The 13,856-nt window shown below is 44.7% G+C and overlaps 3 protein-coding genes across 6 annotated transcripts in view; all 3 read left to right on the top strand.

The window, feature by feature from the left end:
- The window catches only part of LOC131108577 (receptor-type tyrosine-protein phosphatase mu-like), a 44,966-nt gene extending 36,673 nt beyond the window's left edge, over positions 1-8,293 (top strand). Inside the window, exons 23-38 of one of the 3 annotated variants that reach the window (XM_078792320.1) lie at positions 65-255; positions 620-628; positions 1,128-1,215; positions 2,884-2,960; positions 3,435-3,471; positions 3,545-3,642; positions 4,031-4,147; positions 4,217-4,371; positions 4,433-4,568; positions 4,640-4,789; positions 4,860-5,033; positions 5,100-5,231; positions 5,296-5,421; positions 5,926-6,089; positions 7,232-7,367; positions 7,435-8,293. In XM_078792320.1, the coding sequence (XP_078648446.1) occupies positions 65-255; positions 620-628; positions 1,128-1,215; positions 2,884-2,960; positions 3,435-3,471; positions 3,545-3,642; positions 4,031-4,147; positions 4,217-4,371; positions 4,433-4,568; positions 4,640-4,789; positions 4,860-5,033; positions 5,100-5,231; positions 5,296-5,421; positions 5,926-6,089; positions 7,232-7,367; positions 7,435-7,488 (1,844 nt within the window). In that variant the 3' untranslated portion in view covers positions 7,489-8,293. Of the gene's footprint in view, positions 1-64; positions 256-619; positions 629-1,127; positions 1,216-2,883; positions 2,961-3,434; positions 3,472-3,544; positions 3,643-4,030; positions 4,372-4,432; positions 4,569-4,639; positions 4,790-4,859; positions 5,034-5,099; positions 5,232-5,295; positions 5,422-5,925; positions 6,090-7,231; positions 7,368-7,434 lie in introns of all 3 variants that reach the window. The other 2 variants (XM_058059636.2, XM_058059632.2) reach the window with 2 other exon arrangements.
- A 414-nt stretch (positions 8,294-8,707) lies between these two features.
- Positions 8,708-10,755, top strand: xrcc2 (X-ray repair complementing 2). Of its 2 annotated transcripts, none has more exons than XM_078791767.1 (6): positions 8,708-8,822; positions 9,061-9,142; positions 9,218-9,253; positions 9,313-9,462; positions 9,618-9,867; positions 9,969-10,755. In XM_078791767.1, the coding sequence occupies exons 1-6, from the start codon at positions 8,802-8,804 to the stop codon at positions 10,270-10,272; spliced, it is 843 nt and encodes a 280-aa protein (XP_078647893.1). In that variant the 5' UTR covers positions 8,708-8,801; the 3' UTR covers positions 10,273-10,755. The 2 variants fall into 2 exon arrangements, with proteins under 2 accessions (XP_078647893.1, XP_057915707.2); XM_058059724.2 differs by having other exon boundaries at positions 9,618-9,897.
- Positions 10,756-11,209: 454 nt separating this feature from the next.
- LOC131108570 (histone-lysine N-methyltransferase 2C-like) overlaps positions 11,210-13,856 on the top strand; it is a 33,966-nt gene continuing 31,319 nt past the window's right edge. Inside the window, exons 1-5 of the mRNA XM_078792318.1 lie at positions 11,210-11,617; positions 12,451-12,693; positions 12,760-12,845; positions 12,923-13,433; positions 13,519-13,698. Of these exons, the coding sequence (XP_078648444.1) occupies positions 12,452-12,693; positions 12,760-12,845; positions 12,923-13,433; positions 13,519-13,698 (1,019 nt within the window). The 5' untranslated portion in view covers positions 11,210-11,617; position 12,451. The remainder of the gene's footprint in view (positions 11,618-12,450; positions 12,694-12,759; positions 12,846-12,922; positions 13,434-13,518; positions 13,699-13,856) is intronic.

Genomic DNA, 13,856 nt, shown 5'->3' with positions numbered 1-13,856 from the left:
AAAAATCAAGTCTCGGGGCGGCCGTTTGTCACGTTGACGTTGCGCTCCTCTTGTCCTCCTGCAGACGACAGCCACACCATGACCAGCGAGACCAGCAGCCTGGTCCAGAACCACTTCAAGCAACGCGACCCGGACCGCGAGCCGCCGCCCTACCACACGGCACAGCTGCACCCCGCCATACGGGTCGCCGACCTTCTGCAGCATATCACGCAAATGAAATGCGCTGAGGGTTACGGCTTTAAAGAGGAGTATGAGGTGAGTGTGTGTGTGTGTGTGTGTGTGTGTGTGAGGCAGAGTGTGAGCAGCTTACTCCCTTAGGGCTCATCCATTATACATACACACACACACACACAAAGTATTTTCACCCTCCATTTGCAGAGACTTGGTGGCAACTTGTGTGTACAATCATCCCAGTGTGTTTCTATGTACCCTAATAGTAATGATGATTATTATTATTGTTGTCATTTGTTTATTATTAACATTATATTTTTGACTATTGATGGCTAAGAGGTGGTACTAATATTAATAGTAATGACTAACAAGCTGCTAGCTGTCACCGATGACTCTTAACCCCCCACATCTCCCGCTTCTCCTTTTATTATTTAATCTGATGGGACAGCTTAACGAGGTAAGAGTGTTAACATGCTAGATTACATTCGCTCATCGTCATGTCACAGTCATCCCCTCTGCGTTCCCTCCCTCGCATGTCAAGTAGCGTAGACGCCATTCTGTCACACGGCCTGTAACTGCGCCTCCTACAGTTTGATGGACAACATTTCTAAGTAGCCAAGAGGTGGGGTTACAAGCTGGAGGCACGTAGCATTAGCATGTTACACACACACACACGCGCATGCATGGCTGCAAATGACTAGTAGGAAATGGGAAACAAAAGGAGGAAAAAGAAAAAGAATAACAGGAAGTAGAACATTTTTCATGAAGCTTCTGGTTCATTTCAGCATTCCCTCGCTATAACAATACATGTATTGTTTTTCTTTTTTTACCGACACCACCCATGCCGCCCATACATCCCATAATTCCATTCTGGTTGTCACACTCCACCATAGTCAGATAGATAGATAGATGTGGTCTAGCAAGGCTGATGTAATTGTTGTATATCTGTGCTCAAGAGTTTCTTCGAGGGTCAGTCGGCTCCGTGGGACTCGGCCAAAAAAGACGAGAACCGAATGAAGAATCGCTATGGCAACATCATCGCCTGTACGTACACAAAACAGACACCGGCTCATCCTGACCAAACACAAGAGAACACAAGAATTAATTTTCATTAGACTTCAATTAGTCCTGACTAGATGAGAGTTGTTTATGATGAGACACCGGTTAGCGCTGCCGAGACGCATATTAGTCCTGACTTGATACCATTTAGTCCTAATCATACAGACTTTAGTCCTGACTAGACATTAGTTGGGTCTGATCAGAATCCAGTTAGACTGCAAAAGAGTTAGTCTTGATTAGACTAGACTAGTCAATTCAACACCATTTACTACTGACCAGACTAGTCCTGATTAGGAAAGCGTTACAAAAGTACAGGTAAGATAAGAGTTAGTCCTGACTAGACATTAGTTACTACTCAACAAGAGTTAGTACTGATGAGACAGCAGTCGTTCCTGAATACAAATGAGCGAGCTACTTCTATTCAGTTATGCTTGGCTAGACTAGACATGAGTTAGTCCTGACTACAAATGAGTTAGCCATGACTACACATTGGGTATTACTCGACAAGAGTTAGTACTAGTGAGACAGCAGTCAGTCCTGAATACAAATGAGCGAGCTACTTCTATTCAGTTATGCTTGGCTAGACTAGACATGAGTTAGTCCTGACTACAAATGAGTTAGCCATGACTACGCATTATAGTTACTACTAAACAAGAGTTAGTACTGGTGAGACAGCAGTCAGTTCTGAATACAAATGAGTGAGCTACTTCTAATCAGAAATGCTTGACTAGAAATGTTAGTCCTGACTACAAACGAGTTAGCCATGACTACACATTGGGTACTACTCGACAAGAGTTAGTACTGGTGAGACAGCAGTCATTCCTGAATACAAATGAGTGAGCTACTTCTAATCAGTAATGCCTTACTAGACACGAGTGAGTCCTGACTAAAAATGAGTTTGCCATGACTACACATTAGGTACTACTCAACAAGAGTTAGTACTGAATACAAACAAATGAGCGACCTATAATCAGTTATGCCTGACGAGACATGAGTTAGTCCTGACTACAAAAGAGTTAGCCATGACTACACATTGGGTACTACTCGACAAGAGTTAGTTCTGGTGAGACAGAAGTCAGTCCTTAATACAAATGAGTGAGCTACTTCTAATCTGTAACGCCTGACTAGACATGAGTTAGTCATGACTACAAAAAAAGTTAGCCATGACTACACCTTAGTTACTACTCAACAAGAGTTAGTACTGAATACAAACAAGTGAGGGATCTCTAATCAGTTATGCCTGACAGGACATGAGTTAATCCTGACTACAAATGAGTTAGCCATGACTACACATCACGTACTCGGACTATTACTTAGTCCTGATTAGACACCAGTTAGTGCTGACTATGTGCATTCACAAGAGTTGGTACTGATGAGCCAAGAGTCAGTCTTGAAATCAAACGACTTAGTTACTAGCAACCAGTTGCAGTATTTCTGACTGGACGTGAGTCAGATCAGTTTAATTATGCTAGATGTAAGTACTGACAAGACAAGACTACAAATGAATTAGTCCTGATTAGACACCAGTTAGACGCAAGCTCCTGACTACACAAAATAGTACTCATGAGAAAAGAGTTATTAGTCCTGACTACAAATGTTTTTGTATCAAGTCCTCGTACTAAGAGTATTACTGTGACTTGTACTTTTTTGTAGACGACCACTCCCGCGTGCGTCTGCAGCCTCAAGATGGAGAGAACGGCTCTGACTACATCAATGCCAACTACGTCGACGTGAGTAACCACACTCTGACCTCATCACTTCTGAGATGGTTTGACCTTGGAAACGCTGAAGATCAATTCATGTGAACGCAACATGACTAAGTACAACTTCAACGCTTCAAGGGCGCCAACTTTGCAAACACCAGACAAACGGATGCCGCTAGGTGGCATTTCAATGTTGGCTCGAAGCCATTCAGCACACAAACACACACACACACACACTCAATAGTTTCTTGCCTTTAAAGGTCAATGCAAAACATGGCGGCCCTCTCTGTTTCCATGGCAACAGTGGTCATCATAGATGTAAGCGGCATTGACTGAGTAAACAAACTTACTCAACACACACAGCGCTTGTTGAGTCAATTTACTTTTAACGATGTTTACACTCACCCCGCCTCGGTTCTAACCGTGACGTCATATTGACAGCTGTTCGTCAAGCCTAAATGTCTCCAAATTAACATTTGCTTGTTTTTTTTTTTTTGTCAGGGATACCACCGACCCAATCACTACATTGCCACTCAAGGTGAGGACCGCCGCATCTCCACTTTACACAACTCCCGACATGACATGACACGTGTGTGTTTGTTTTGTTTTAGGTCCCATGCAGGAGACCATGTATGACTTCTGGCGAATGGTGTGGCAGGAGAATACGGCCGCCATCGTCATGGTAACCAACCTGGTAGAGGTGGGGCGGGTGAGTAAACGCGTACATCAATGAATTCCTACGTGGGACTCTATTTCCCAGCGTGCATCTGTCACGTCTGCTGAACAGTTCTAGAACAGTTCTCCCTGCTGACACATCAACTCAAAGTGAAACCAAATTCGAACACTGTCATTACCCACAATGCACCAGGGATCCGGCGGCACTCTACAGGAGAGCTCAAGGGGGAATTGTGGGATATTCTAGGCTGATTACCCCCCCCTCCCTTCTCCTCAATTTGGTTGCCGAGGCGACAGAGTGATTAGCACAGCAGTAATTAGTTGTTAATGAGCAAGGGGGAGTCTAATGAGATTTTAATACATCAGCTGCTTATGTTTATGTTTTGCGTTGAACGGATGATTCAATGCGCCGTCGTGTGCAGGTGAAGTGTTGCAAGTACTGGCCCGACGACACCGAGATTTACGGCGACACCAAAGTGACGCTCATCGAAACCCAGCTGCTGTCCGAATATGTCATTCGCACCTTCGCTGTGGAGAAGGTAACACTAATTAACCCGCTTATGGGGGTGTGGTTTAAACAAATCGCTTATAAAGACTTTCTCGCTCAGAGGGGCGTCGCCGAGATCCGAGAGATCCGTCAGTTCCACTTCACCGGCTGGCCCGATCACGGCGTTCCTCTTCACGCCACCGGTTTGCTTGGATTCATTCGTCGTGTCAAAGCCAAGACTCCGCCCACTGCCGGGCCCACTGTGGTGCACTGCAGGTTAGATGATCATAATCATCACCACCACCAGAACTCCATCTAAAACCGGGGTGTGTGTTAGTGCGGGGGCGGGACGCACAGGTTGCTTCATCGTGATTGACATCATGCTGGATATGGCGGAGCGAGAGGGCGTGGTGGACATTTACAACTGCGTACGAGAGCTGCGAGCTCGAAGGGTTAACATGGTTCAGACTGAGGTATGCACACGCGGCAAAATTACATTATATTGGGGGGGTAAAAATAAAAAATAAAAAAATTGTATCATCAGGAGCAGTATGTCTTCATCCATGACGCCATCTTGGAGGCGTGTCTCTGCGGCGACACATCCATCCCGGCCAATCAGCTTCGCTCTGTTTACTACGACATGAACCGACTGGACCCTCAGACTAACTCTAGCCCCATCAAAGAGGAGTTCAGGGTAAGTCATGTGATCATACACACATGTACGCCAACATATTAACACGTTTTTTTTTTTTTTATGTGTCAAGACTCTCAACATGGTGACGCCGACGCTTCGCGTGGAAGACTGCAGCATCGCTTTGTTGCCGCGCAACCACGACAAGAACCGCTGCATGGACGTTTTACCGCCGGATCGCTGCCTGCCGTTTCTCATCACGATGGACGGGGAGAGCTCCAACTACATCAACGCCGCCCTCATGGATGTACGTCATGTGATTTCACTTCCTGATTAAACGCCACAGCTGCTTAATCATGTGGTCTCCTCATAGAGCTACAAGCAGCCGTCCGCTTTCATCGTTACCCAGCATCCTTTGCCCAACACTGTCAAGGACTTCTGGCGACTGGTCCTGGACTACCACTGCACTGCTATCGTCATGCTCAACGACGTCGACCCAGCACAGGTCAACACACACACACACACTTTAATAATTAATAACCATAATAACACAAATGTGCGTCCTCCAGCTGTGTCCTCAGTACTGGCCCGAAAATGGCGTCCACCGACTGGGCTCGTTACAGGTGGAGTTTGTGTCAGCTGACCTGGAGGAGGACGTCATCAGCCGCATCTTCAGAATCTACAACAACGCCAGGGTGCGTTGCGTTCTCGTACACGATGACCTTTTGACCTTGTTTCCTGGGCTACACCGAGTACTTTTGTGTACATGTCACATATTCGTATTTTCATTTTGACCCATTTCCATTTCCACTTCCTGGGGGTGCGTTTGATTTTCCTATCTAAAGACAGTAAATTTAGATCAGACTGATGTTTGATTTCCACCTCCGAACATCCCTGACAGTGGTGTGTTTGATTAGTGTCTCGCCTCCTGCTGGTGTCTCGTAATGTTTGTGGGGCGTCAAATCCAAACGCCCCCCCCCCCCCCTTTTTGATACACCCCCATATTGTAGGGAACATTCTGTATGTTTTGATTCAAACATCACCAAGAAATCTTCATCTCCATTTTCGCTTTCCTCCTCCTTAATTAGCTCTCTTGCCTCATCCTCCCGCCTTGCACACCGTGTCAGCTTCTGGGAGCGTTTCATTTTAACACCCTGACTGACAGCCTCTCCCCCCCCCCCCACTGTAAATCTCCCCAGCCACAGGACGGGTACCGCATGGTCCAACAGTTCCAGTTCCTGGGTTGGCCCATGTACCGCGACACGCCTGTCAACAAGCGCTCCTTTCTCAAGCTGCTCCACCTGGTGGACAAATGGCAGGACGACTACGATGGCGGCGACGGGCGCACCCTCGTGCACTGCCTGTATGTACACAATACTACTCGTATTACTAAAACTATAAGTCTATAAGTTCAATTTTGTCGCATATTCCTAAAAACATCAGAGCAATATAGAGGATCTTTGACCAGCAATTATTTTCAATAGGACCTTAAAAACTCTTTTATGTAAACCCTTAAAAGCATCACTCTTGTCATATGAGGGTTGTTAGACCAGCAAAGTGTTCCTGTCATATTGAGGATCTTTGACTAATATCACCACATTCCTTCAGGTTGTTATATATTATAATATATTATATTAGCCATTCAAATCCATCCCCCTGGTGCTAAGCTAAAAATGTGGCCCCCAGAACGATTTAGTTGAATATCCCTGTGCGGCATAAACATGTTTTTTTTTCTTTGTGGGTTTTAACAGTGATATGTCTCCCTCTGATGGTGACAGCTGGAACATTCATTCATTCATTTTCTATTGCTTATCCTCACGAGGGTCTTGGGGGAGTTGTGGAGCCTATCCCAGCTGTCTTTGGGTGATAAGTGGGGTACACCCTGGCCAGCCAATCACAGGGCACATATAGACAAACAACCATTCACACTCACATTCATATCTATGGACAATTTGGAGCCGCTAATTAACCTAGCATGCTTTTGGAATGTGGGAGGAAACCAATTATTTATTTATTATTTTTATTTTTATTTTTATTTTTATTTTTATTTTTATTTTTATTTTTATTTTTATTTTTATTTTTATTTTTATTTTTATTTTTATTTTTATTCATTCATTTTCTGCCGCTTATCCTCACGTGGGTCGCGAAGGGTGCTGGAGCCTATCCCAGCTGTTTTCGGGCGAGAGGCAGGGTACACCCTGGACTGGTGGCCAGCCAATCACCGGACACATATAGACAAACAACCATTCACACTCACATTCATACCTATGGACAATTTGGAGTCGCCAATTAGCATGTTAGCAACCTAGCATGTTTTTGGAATGTGGGAGGAAACTGGAGTACCCGGAGAAAACCCACGCATGAACGGGGAGAACATGCAAACCAGCCGAAGCTGGAATTAAACACGGGTTTTCTAGCTGTGAGGCCTGCGCGCTAACCACTCATCCACCGGCTGGAACATTTACCTTGATATTTTGTCTTTCCTCCTTCTTCCCTTCCCGTCAGGAATGGCGGTGGCCGCAGTGGTGTGTTCTGCAGCGTCAACATTGTGTGCGAGATGTTACGACAACAACGTTGTGTTGATGTTTTCCATGCAGTTAAAACACTAAGGAACAACAAACCCAACATGGTGGACCTCCTGGTAAGACATCTACTGTACTATATCAGGTCAAAGATGATTCCATCATGAATGTTTATTATGTTTACAGGAACAATACAAGTTTTGTTACGAAGTCGCTCTGGAGTATTTGGCCTCCGCTTAAGCCACTACGCAGCTTCATCCTCCCTAACCTCATCAAGATGAGGATCACCACTACTGACGATGACAAAGGAGGAAATGGAGGACTATGGTTTTGCACTGTCTTGGTTGACCAACTGCAAGCATGGACACACACACACACACACACACACATACACATTCAGTGTGTGTCATTTCTGTCTTTGTTGTGTTTTATGCTGACGCATCCTCGTGGGTTTGCATTTTCACATCCGAGTGGAGCATTCATGCAAACTTCCTGACTTTCCCAAAGTCCTTCCCTGTTTGTCCGAATGATGTAAATGTTCTCAGCACTCATGATGAGAAAGAAAAGTGAAGTTATTCATTCATATGTGCGTTAAGATGGCACGTGGACGTGACAGGGCGAGGTCTTTCTGTTGTCCTGACGACACAATGTGTCAAATAAGACAACACTTTTTTTTTGTTTTTTTTTTTATAGTTAAAAAAAATGCCAAAAGTTGTCCATGTATGAATTTATTGATGTCAAATTTTGGGGGGCAAAGGCAGAGAGATGATACTGTCCTCTGAAAGAAGACCATTGAACGATGTTCATTTTGTACATAGAAATGCAGCAAGCACACTATTTATTATTCCTGGTCAATGTTGTCGTTCTTATGAAGCATGCGGAGATAAGGGTGGCGTCCTGTGACGATCTCAGTGAGAGTTGTGGCGTGATGTCGCCATGACACGGCAGCAAGTCTCTGGTGCCAATTTGAAATGTATTTATTTTGAAAACTTGTATTTGTGTTGTTTGATCTATAACTACCACAAATAAAAATGAACAAACAATGTGTGTGTGTGTGAGTCCTTTTCCACTACAAACAATTTGAATTTAAGCTAAAAAAATATCTGAAATTAAGCAGAACCAAAACATTTAATTTGTTTTGTTGACTTACATCAATTAATAATAATTTAATGCTACCTATTAAGACAAGCAAATTGACATAGAAAATGTTTAGTAATATTTTTTTTATATAAAAATGATCACATTTGACCTTGATCTTTTTTGTTTTTGTTTTTTTTACACTTGGCGCGGTCCCTTAGATGCGCATTGTCCTCCAAGCCGCTGGGGGCGCTCTAACTCAAACAAACAAGCAATCTTAGCGGTTATGACGCTTGTGAAATGTCATAATTTCACTTCATTGAAGTTAAAATAAGAGTTAAGACAGTCGGGAACGTTTGGATGTTAGTCACGCTGTCAAAAGAATAAATAAAACAAGCTTTTCTACTGCGACAACAGCCTGCCCTGTTGGAAAGAGGAGAAGTAGAAGAAGAACCCGGAAGTGACGCTATGCTAACATGAGTGAAAGTGGCGCTCAGGTGAGATATTAAAGATTTTCCTTCACGTTCGAGTAGTGTAACATGTTAATGACTAAAGAGACGTAAACTTTTACTTTTTACTTTTACAACTTTTACAGTGTGCAACGTAAACGTGACTCTTTCAGTGACTCGTGTTGCTACAGTAGTGTGTGTGTTTACACAATGTTAAAATGGGTATCGTCTATATCCTGGATAGAATGTGGGCGCCATCTATAAACGGTACATGTGTTCTCTTCAGCTGTTCGCTCGTTTGGATGGTCGCCGCAGCGTACGTGATATCGAATGTCGTCTTTTCCCAGACGATGGAGGCCCCGGGCCAGGTGAGTGACCACACCCCCTTGGAATTTAATTTAATTTAACGCTAACAGATGACGTCACGTGTGTGTTATCCTCAGGTGAGGTGGTGGAGCTCTTTGGGTCGGAGGGAACAGGTGAGTTCAAATCACTGATGAAGAAATGATAATTATATGAATAGCCATGCGTGTCACAGGTAAGACGGAACTGCTGTACCACTTCCTGTGTCGATGTGTGCTTCCTGTGGCTGCTGGCGGTCTGGAGGTAGAAGTCGCCTTCATTGACGCTGACTACAGCCTGGACATGTTGCGAGTGGTTAGCATCCTGGACAGCAGGTTGAGCGCTGGTACGTGCACATATTGAATATAATATAAATATATTTAAAAAAAATACAGAAAGTGACAAAATTTATAGTTCATAGAAAATAATTTAGAATTAGTCACATGCTTCATAATGAAAAAAAAATGTTATTGTCATAAACATTTCTTCACTCATGTCCAGCATCTTCTTCTGGCTCGCCACCGCCGCCATCATCACATGACGCCACAGTGCGCTCATGTCTGTCCCGCCTTCTGGTGATGCATTGCTCCTCCTCCTCCCAGCTCCTCCTGAGCCTCCACTCCTTGGAGACGTGGTTGGCATCACGGACAGGATTAGCTCTCCTCCTCATTGACAGCATCTCTGCATTTTATTGGCTGGACCGCTGTGAGGGCGGGCCCAGCGTCAGCAAACAGGAAGAGAAGCTAAGCAGGTGTTCACAGCTTCTGTCTCGTCTGCTCAGGTGGGCCTTGCCTCGCTTGACCGTCTCATCGGTTACTCCCTCCCTCTCTTATCTGGTTCTACACTTCTCAGGGATTACAGAATCAGCGCGTTCGCTTCCTGCCACGCCAACAGGAAGTGCTGCAGTGGATCCTCCTCCTCAGAACCTGAACAACCGTACCTGTGTCGCTCATGGCAACGCCTAGTAACACACCGCATGCTGTGCTCAAAGCAGAAGGTTGCTCCAGAGGGTGGGGAGGAGAACAAGACAAGTCAGCGGTTCACCGTGCACTGCACCACCACCTCCTCTTCTTCCTCCTCCTCCCCCTCCACTAAGACTAAATCTTACAGAACCTGCTCCTTTCATGTGACTGATGGCGGTGTGCATTTTATATGATGCTCCTCCTCATCTCCATGTTGATATGAAACACCAAGAGGCCATTATTTTTCTATAACGGTTCATTCTTCATCAACTATAACAATATTTGTCTTTTATTTGGATTTACTGATTTTTGTGCAAAGTTTGAGAAAATAGATTTATTGTATTAAGTTCTGTATTTTCAAGAACAAAAAATTAATGAGAAAAATGTTGCATAATTGTTCATTCTTAATTGCACATTTTCTACAAAGTGACAGTTTATTTTAAAGGTAAAATTTGTGATTTTTTTAACAAAAGTTAAAAGCCATAAAGTTGCACAGATAAAACTTTTGTTCGAATATATAGGTCTATTGTTTACAATTTTTTTTTATGTAAAGAAAAACAAATCTATATTTTTTGGGGGGAAATATGTTTTTTAAGAAATAAAATTTAATAAAAAAAATTCAACACAGTGTCCTAATATGTAATATTATGTGGTAAAGAAAAAAAATCTATTACAAAGGCCATAACATATCAGAATAAATATTTGGGATGAAATGCCTTTTTTTTGGGGGGGGGGGTAAAAAAAACATTGCTATGATTATTTTTGTTTTGTGGAGAAAACGTTGTAAAATTATGCCATTAAATTAGAATTTTAATAAAATTTTAATAAAATAAGTGCAATTCTGAATTCCCCCACACACTTCATGCATCCACTGGCTGTCTCGCTCAATAGCTGGCATAATATTATGTAACAACCTCCTCTTTATTGCTCACTCGAAAAAATATGACTTTGTTGTCGTATAAATATTAATGTTCAGCGTGGTAAGTACGCAAGTTATTTTCTCCATATTTTATGACTTTCTAATGATAGTCCAATCCACATTGTAACAAATCCATTCCGGAATTTGGAGGTCTGATGACACAAACCGAATCACCTGAAGAGCCTGGAGCAGATCCATGCGCGGGGTCAGATGCACTTTGACACAACACAAACACCCACACCAACAACCACCCGCATCGGTGCAACATTAGAATTCTCAACAACTCAACATCTATATCAACATCGAGCAGAACACCACAGGATGTGAGGTCTTAAAAACCACGCTTTCCATGTTGACTTGGACCTACTTCTCCTGCTGGAGCTGACAGGCGGTGCTTCGGTCGCTCAAACATGGCCTCCATGATGGAGCCTCCGCTGCAACTTTAATTTTCGCCAAATTTCACGGCAAAAGCGTGTTTTTTATTTTTGGCTCCGTAAGTGTGATTCCAGCACACTAAAGAGACAAATGGTTGCTTTTGGAGAAGTTCGCCGTTGGATGTAAACGGATCGGTTTGATTTGGCAGGAAAGCTGGAGAGGAAAAGGAGAATTGCATCAAATCAGTAAGGAGCTTTCTTATTCGCTTATCTCTTTCATCAACCATTTAATCTTCACTTTTCCCCTCCACGTTTCGATGCTTTTATTAACGCCTGCTCGCCGTCGGCGTACAACTGGCAGCTTTTTAGCGGGTTGTTTGTGTTAGCTAGCCATGCTAACGTTAGCTCTTGCTAACAGAGAAGTGATCAGTCAACTGGGCGGTGCGACGAAGCTAAAGGCTAATGCTAACGGTTGTGTTTACACCTTTTTAGCGGAATCATAGGGCTTCGTAACGTCACTTAGCAACTAGTCACCCGACAAAAATGCTAAATCCGGGATCCGGTCTGCAATTTGGCACACAATTTTGTCTGTTTACACGCAAGACGAACCGAATCAACATGAGCTCGCCAACATCTGCTCACTACCCTCGCCTCCCGAATGTTATTCTTTCATATTCTACTAAATAATTTCGCAGTTTTTTCACAAAAAGTCACATTTTTCGTCATAATGTTATTAACAATAATGCCAGACGTTTGCTAACAAACAAACACAAACCGTATCAACAGGGGTTAATATACAAAGTGAGGCAATGTCAAGAGTATTTAAACCATTAAAAGCTACACAATGAAGTAATAAGGGGAAAAAGTGATTGTTAAATTAAACAAAAAAGGCAAAATTACACTAAAATGTATTTAAAGTAATATTAAAATATAGGAGAATTAACATAATTTCAATATAAGTGGGCTTGTTATGTGTTTGCATGAGTGAACATAACCAGGAAGTGATGTCATCAAGCAGGGAACACAAGGGCTAATAACTTCATAGATATGGCTTTTATATATTTTTTGTTATTACCCAGAATGCCCTCAGAGGCCCAGGAGCCTCGGGACAGAGGGCCGCCCCCTCCTGTCACTCGGGCTGGACGCAGCGCTCAGTTGGCCAAAGCAGCAGCAGCAGCAGCCGCCGCCGCCGCCGCTGCAGCTAGCGAGAGGCGACCTCGTGGACGACCTCGAAAAGATGGGGTAGTTGGGCGCGCCGCACCTCCAGCCCCTCCCCCTGCTCCGCCGCCACCCCCTCCTCCGCCTCCCAAATCAAGGAAGAAGTAAGTGTGATGACAGAATATGTAATATTTCGCAATCGCACAAACTGACCCAGACATTTTGTCCAGGGGGAGGAGCCGAGGCCAAGCCCAAGTGGAGGATGAAGAAAGCATGGATGCGACGGAGAAGAGGTCTCCTCCAGACAGGAAGACAGGTGAGAACGATGATGTCATCAGATGCCCACACATCCACACGGAACCTTCGCCAAACATTTGTTTGTCTTCTCCACAGAAGACAAGGAGGTGACATCTGGACGCCGTCGCTCCACCTCCAGGAGAAGATCCAACACAAACCAGGACTCTGAGCCTGCCCCCATTCACCCGGACCCCCCTGCAGCTCCAGAGCCAGCTCCGAGTGACGAAGAGGACCAGAACCCCCCTGTCCCCTTGGAAGTGCCCTCAGTATCTACCGTGGAGGAAAAACCTCAACTTAATCCAGCTACTCCGCCCCCGCCTCTGGATATCTCTATTCACAGTCCAAAACCAGGTCCCGATCCAGTAGAAGAGGAGCGGCCCGGCCCTACTCCCATGGAGGGGGATCGCGGTCCTGTTCCTATGGAGCCTGAGGCGGGCGGGGGTAACTCAACAGGGCGAAGTCCCACCCTGAGTTTGGTCTCCAGCCCTGCGGCCTCGCCCTGCCTCCGTCTCGAGGATGAGGATTCGCTCTCCCCGCTCTTCCAGCGATCCATGTCGGACGACTCTGGGGCCTCCCCCACCCCAAGTTTGGGACACACCAAAAAACGGTGAGCGTTTACACAAATATCTATTACCGTGGCGACAGTAGCGGTTCCCATCCAGCTCCTTAATACTCTTGTCTCCATGTCTCAGTCTGAAGCAGTGTGCCTTCTGTTACCACGGCGACCAGCCTCCTCTGGGCCAAGGCCCGCTGGTGGTGTTCGGACCCACGCCCGGCTACATCCCGCGCCACATCCTCAACCGCCGAGCGTCCTCGGACCGTGACAGCGATTGTCATGACCACTGCTACCGTAGCAATGAGGCTGTGCCCACGTGAGTGTCTGGGCCCCATTCAAAGACATTTCGGTTGATGGCGGCCATGTTTAATAACCAGTCTTGCTCACATTTTATACACATGTGCTTTTAAGTCTCTTAAAGGAGCGGACAAAAATTTAGTCGTCAATTGGCATGGCATCCTAATAAAGTTAGTG

This window comes from Doryrhamphus excisus, linkage group LG7, assembly GCF_037039965.1.
Source record: "Doryrhamphus excisus strain RoL-2023G ecotype Guam linkage group LG7, RoL_Dexc_Guam_v1.1, whole genome shotgun sequence".
Lineage (NCBI taxonomy): Eukaryota > Metazoa > Chordata > Actinopteri > Syngnathiformes > Syngnathidae > Doryrhamphus > Doryrhamphus excisus.
This window is presented reverse-complemented; position numbering and strand designations above follow the sequence as displayed.

Bases quoted from the DNA above. Each gene is read 5' to 3' on its own strand.
- xrcc2 (XM_058059724.2), top strand. From the start codon at position 8,802: ATGAGTGAAAGTGGCGCTCAG. The intron at 9,254-9,312 runs GTGAGTTCAAAT...TGCGTGTCACAG, and splicing joins CTTTGGGTCGGAGGGAACAG to GTAAGACGGAACTGCTGTAC. The intron at 9,463-9,617 runs GTACGTGCACAT...ACTCATGTCCAG, and splicing joins GGACAGCAGGTTGAGCGCTG to CATCTTCTTCTGGCTCGCCA.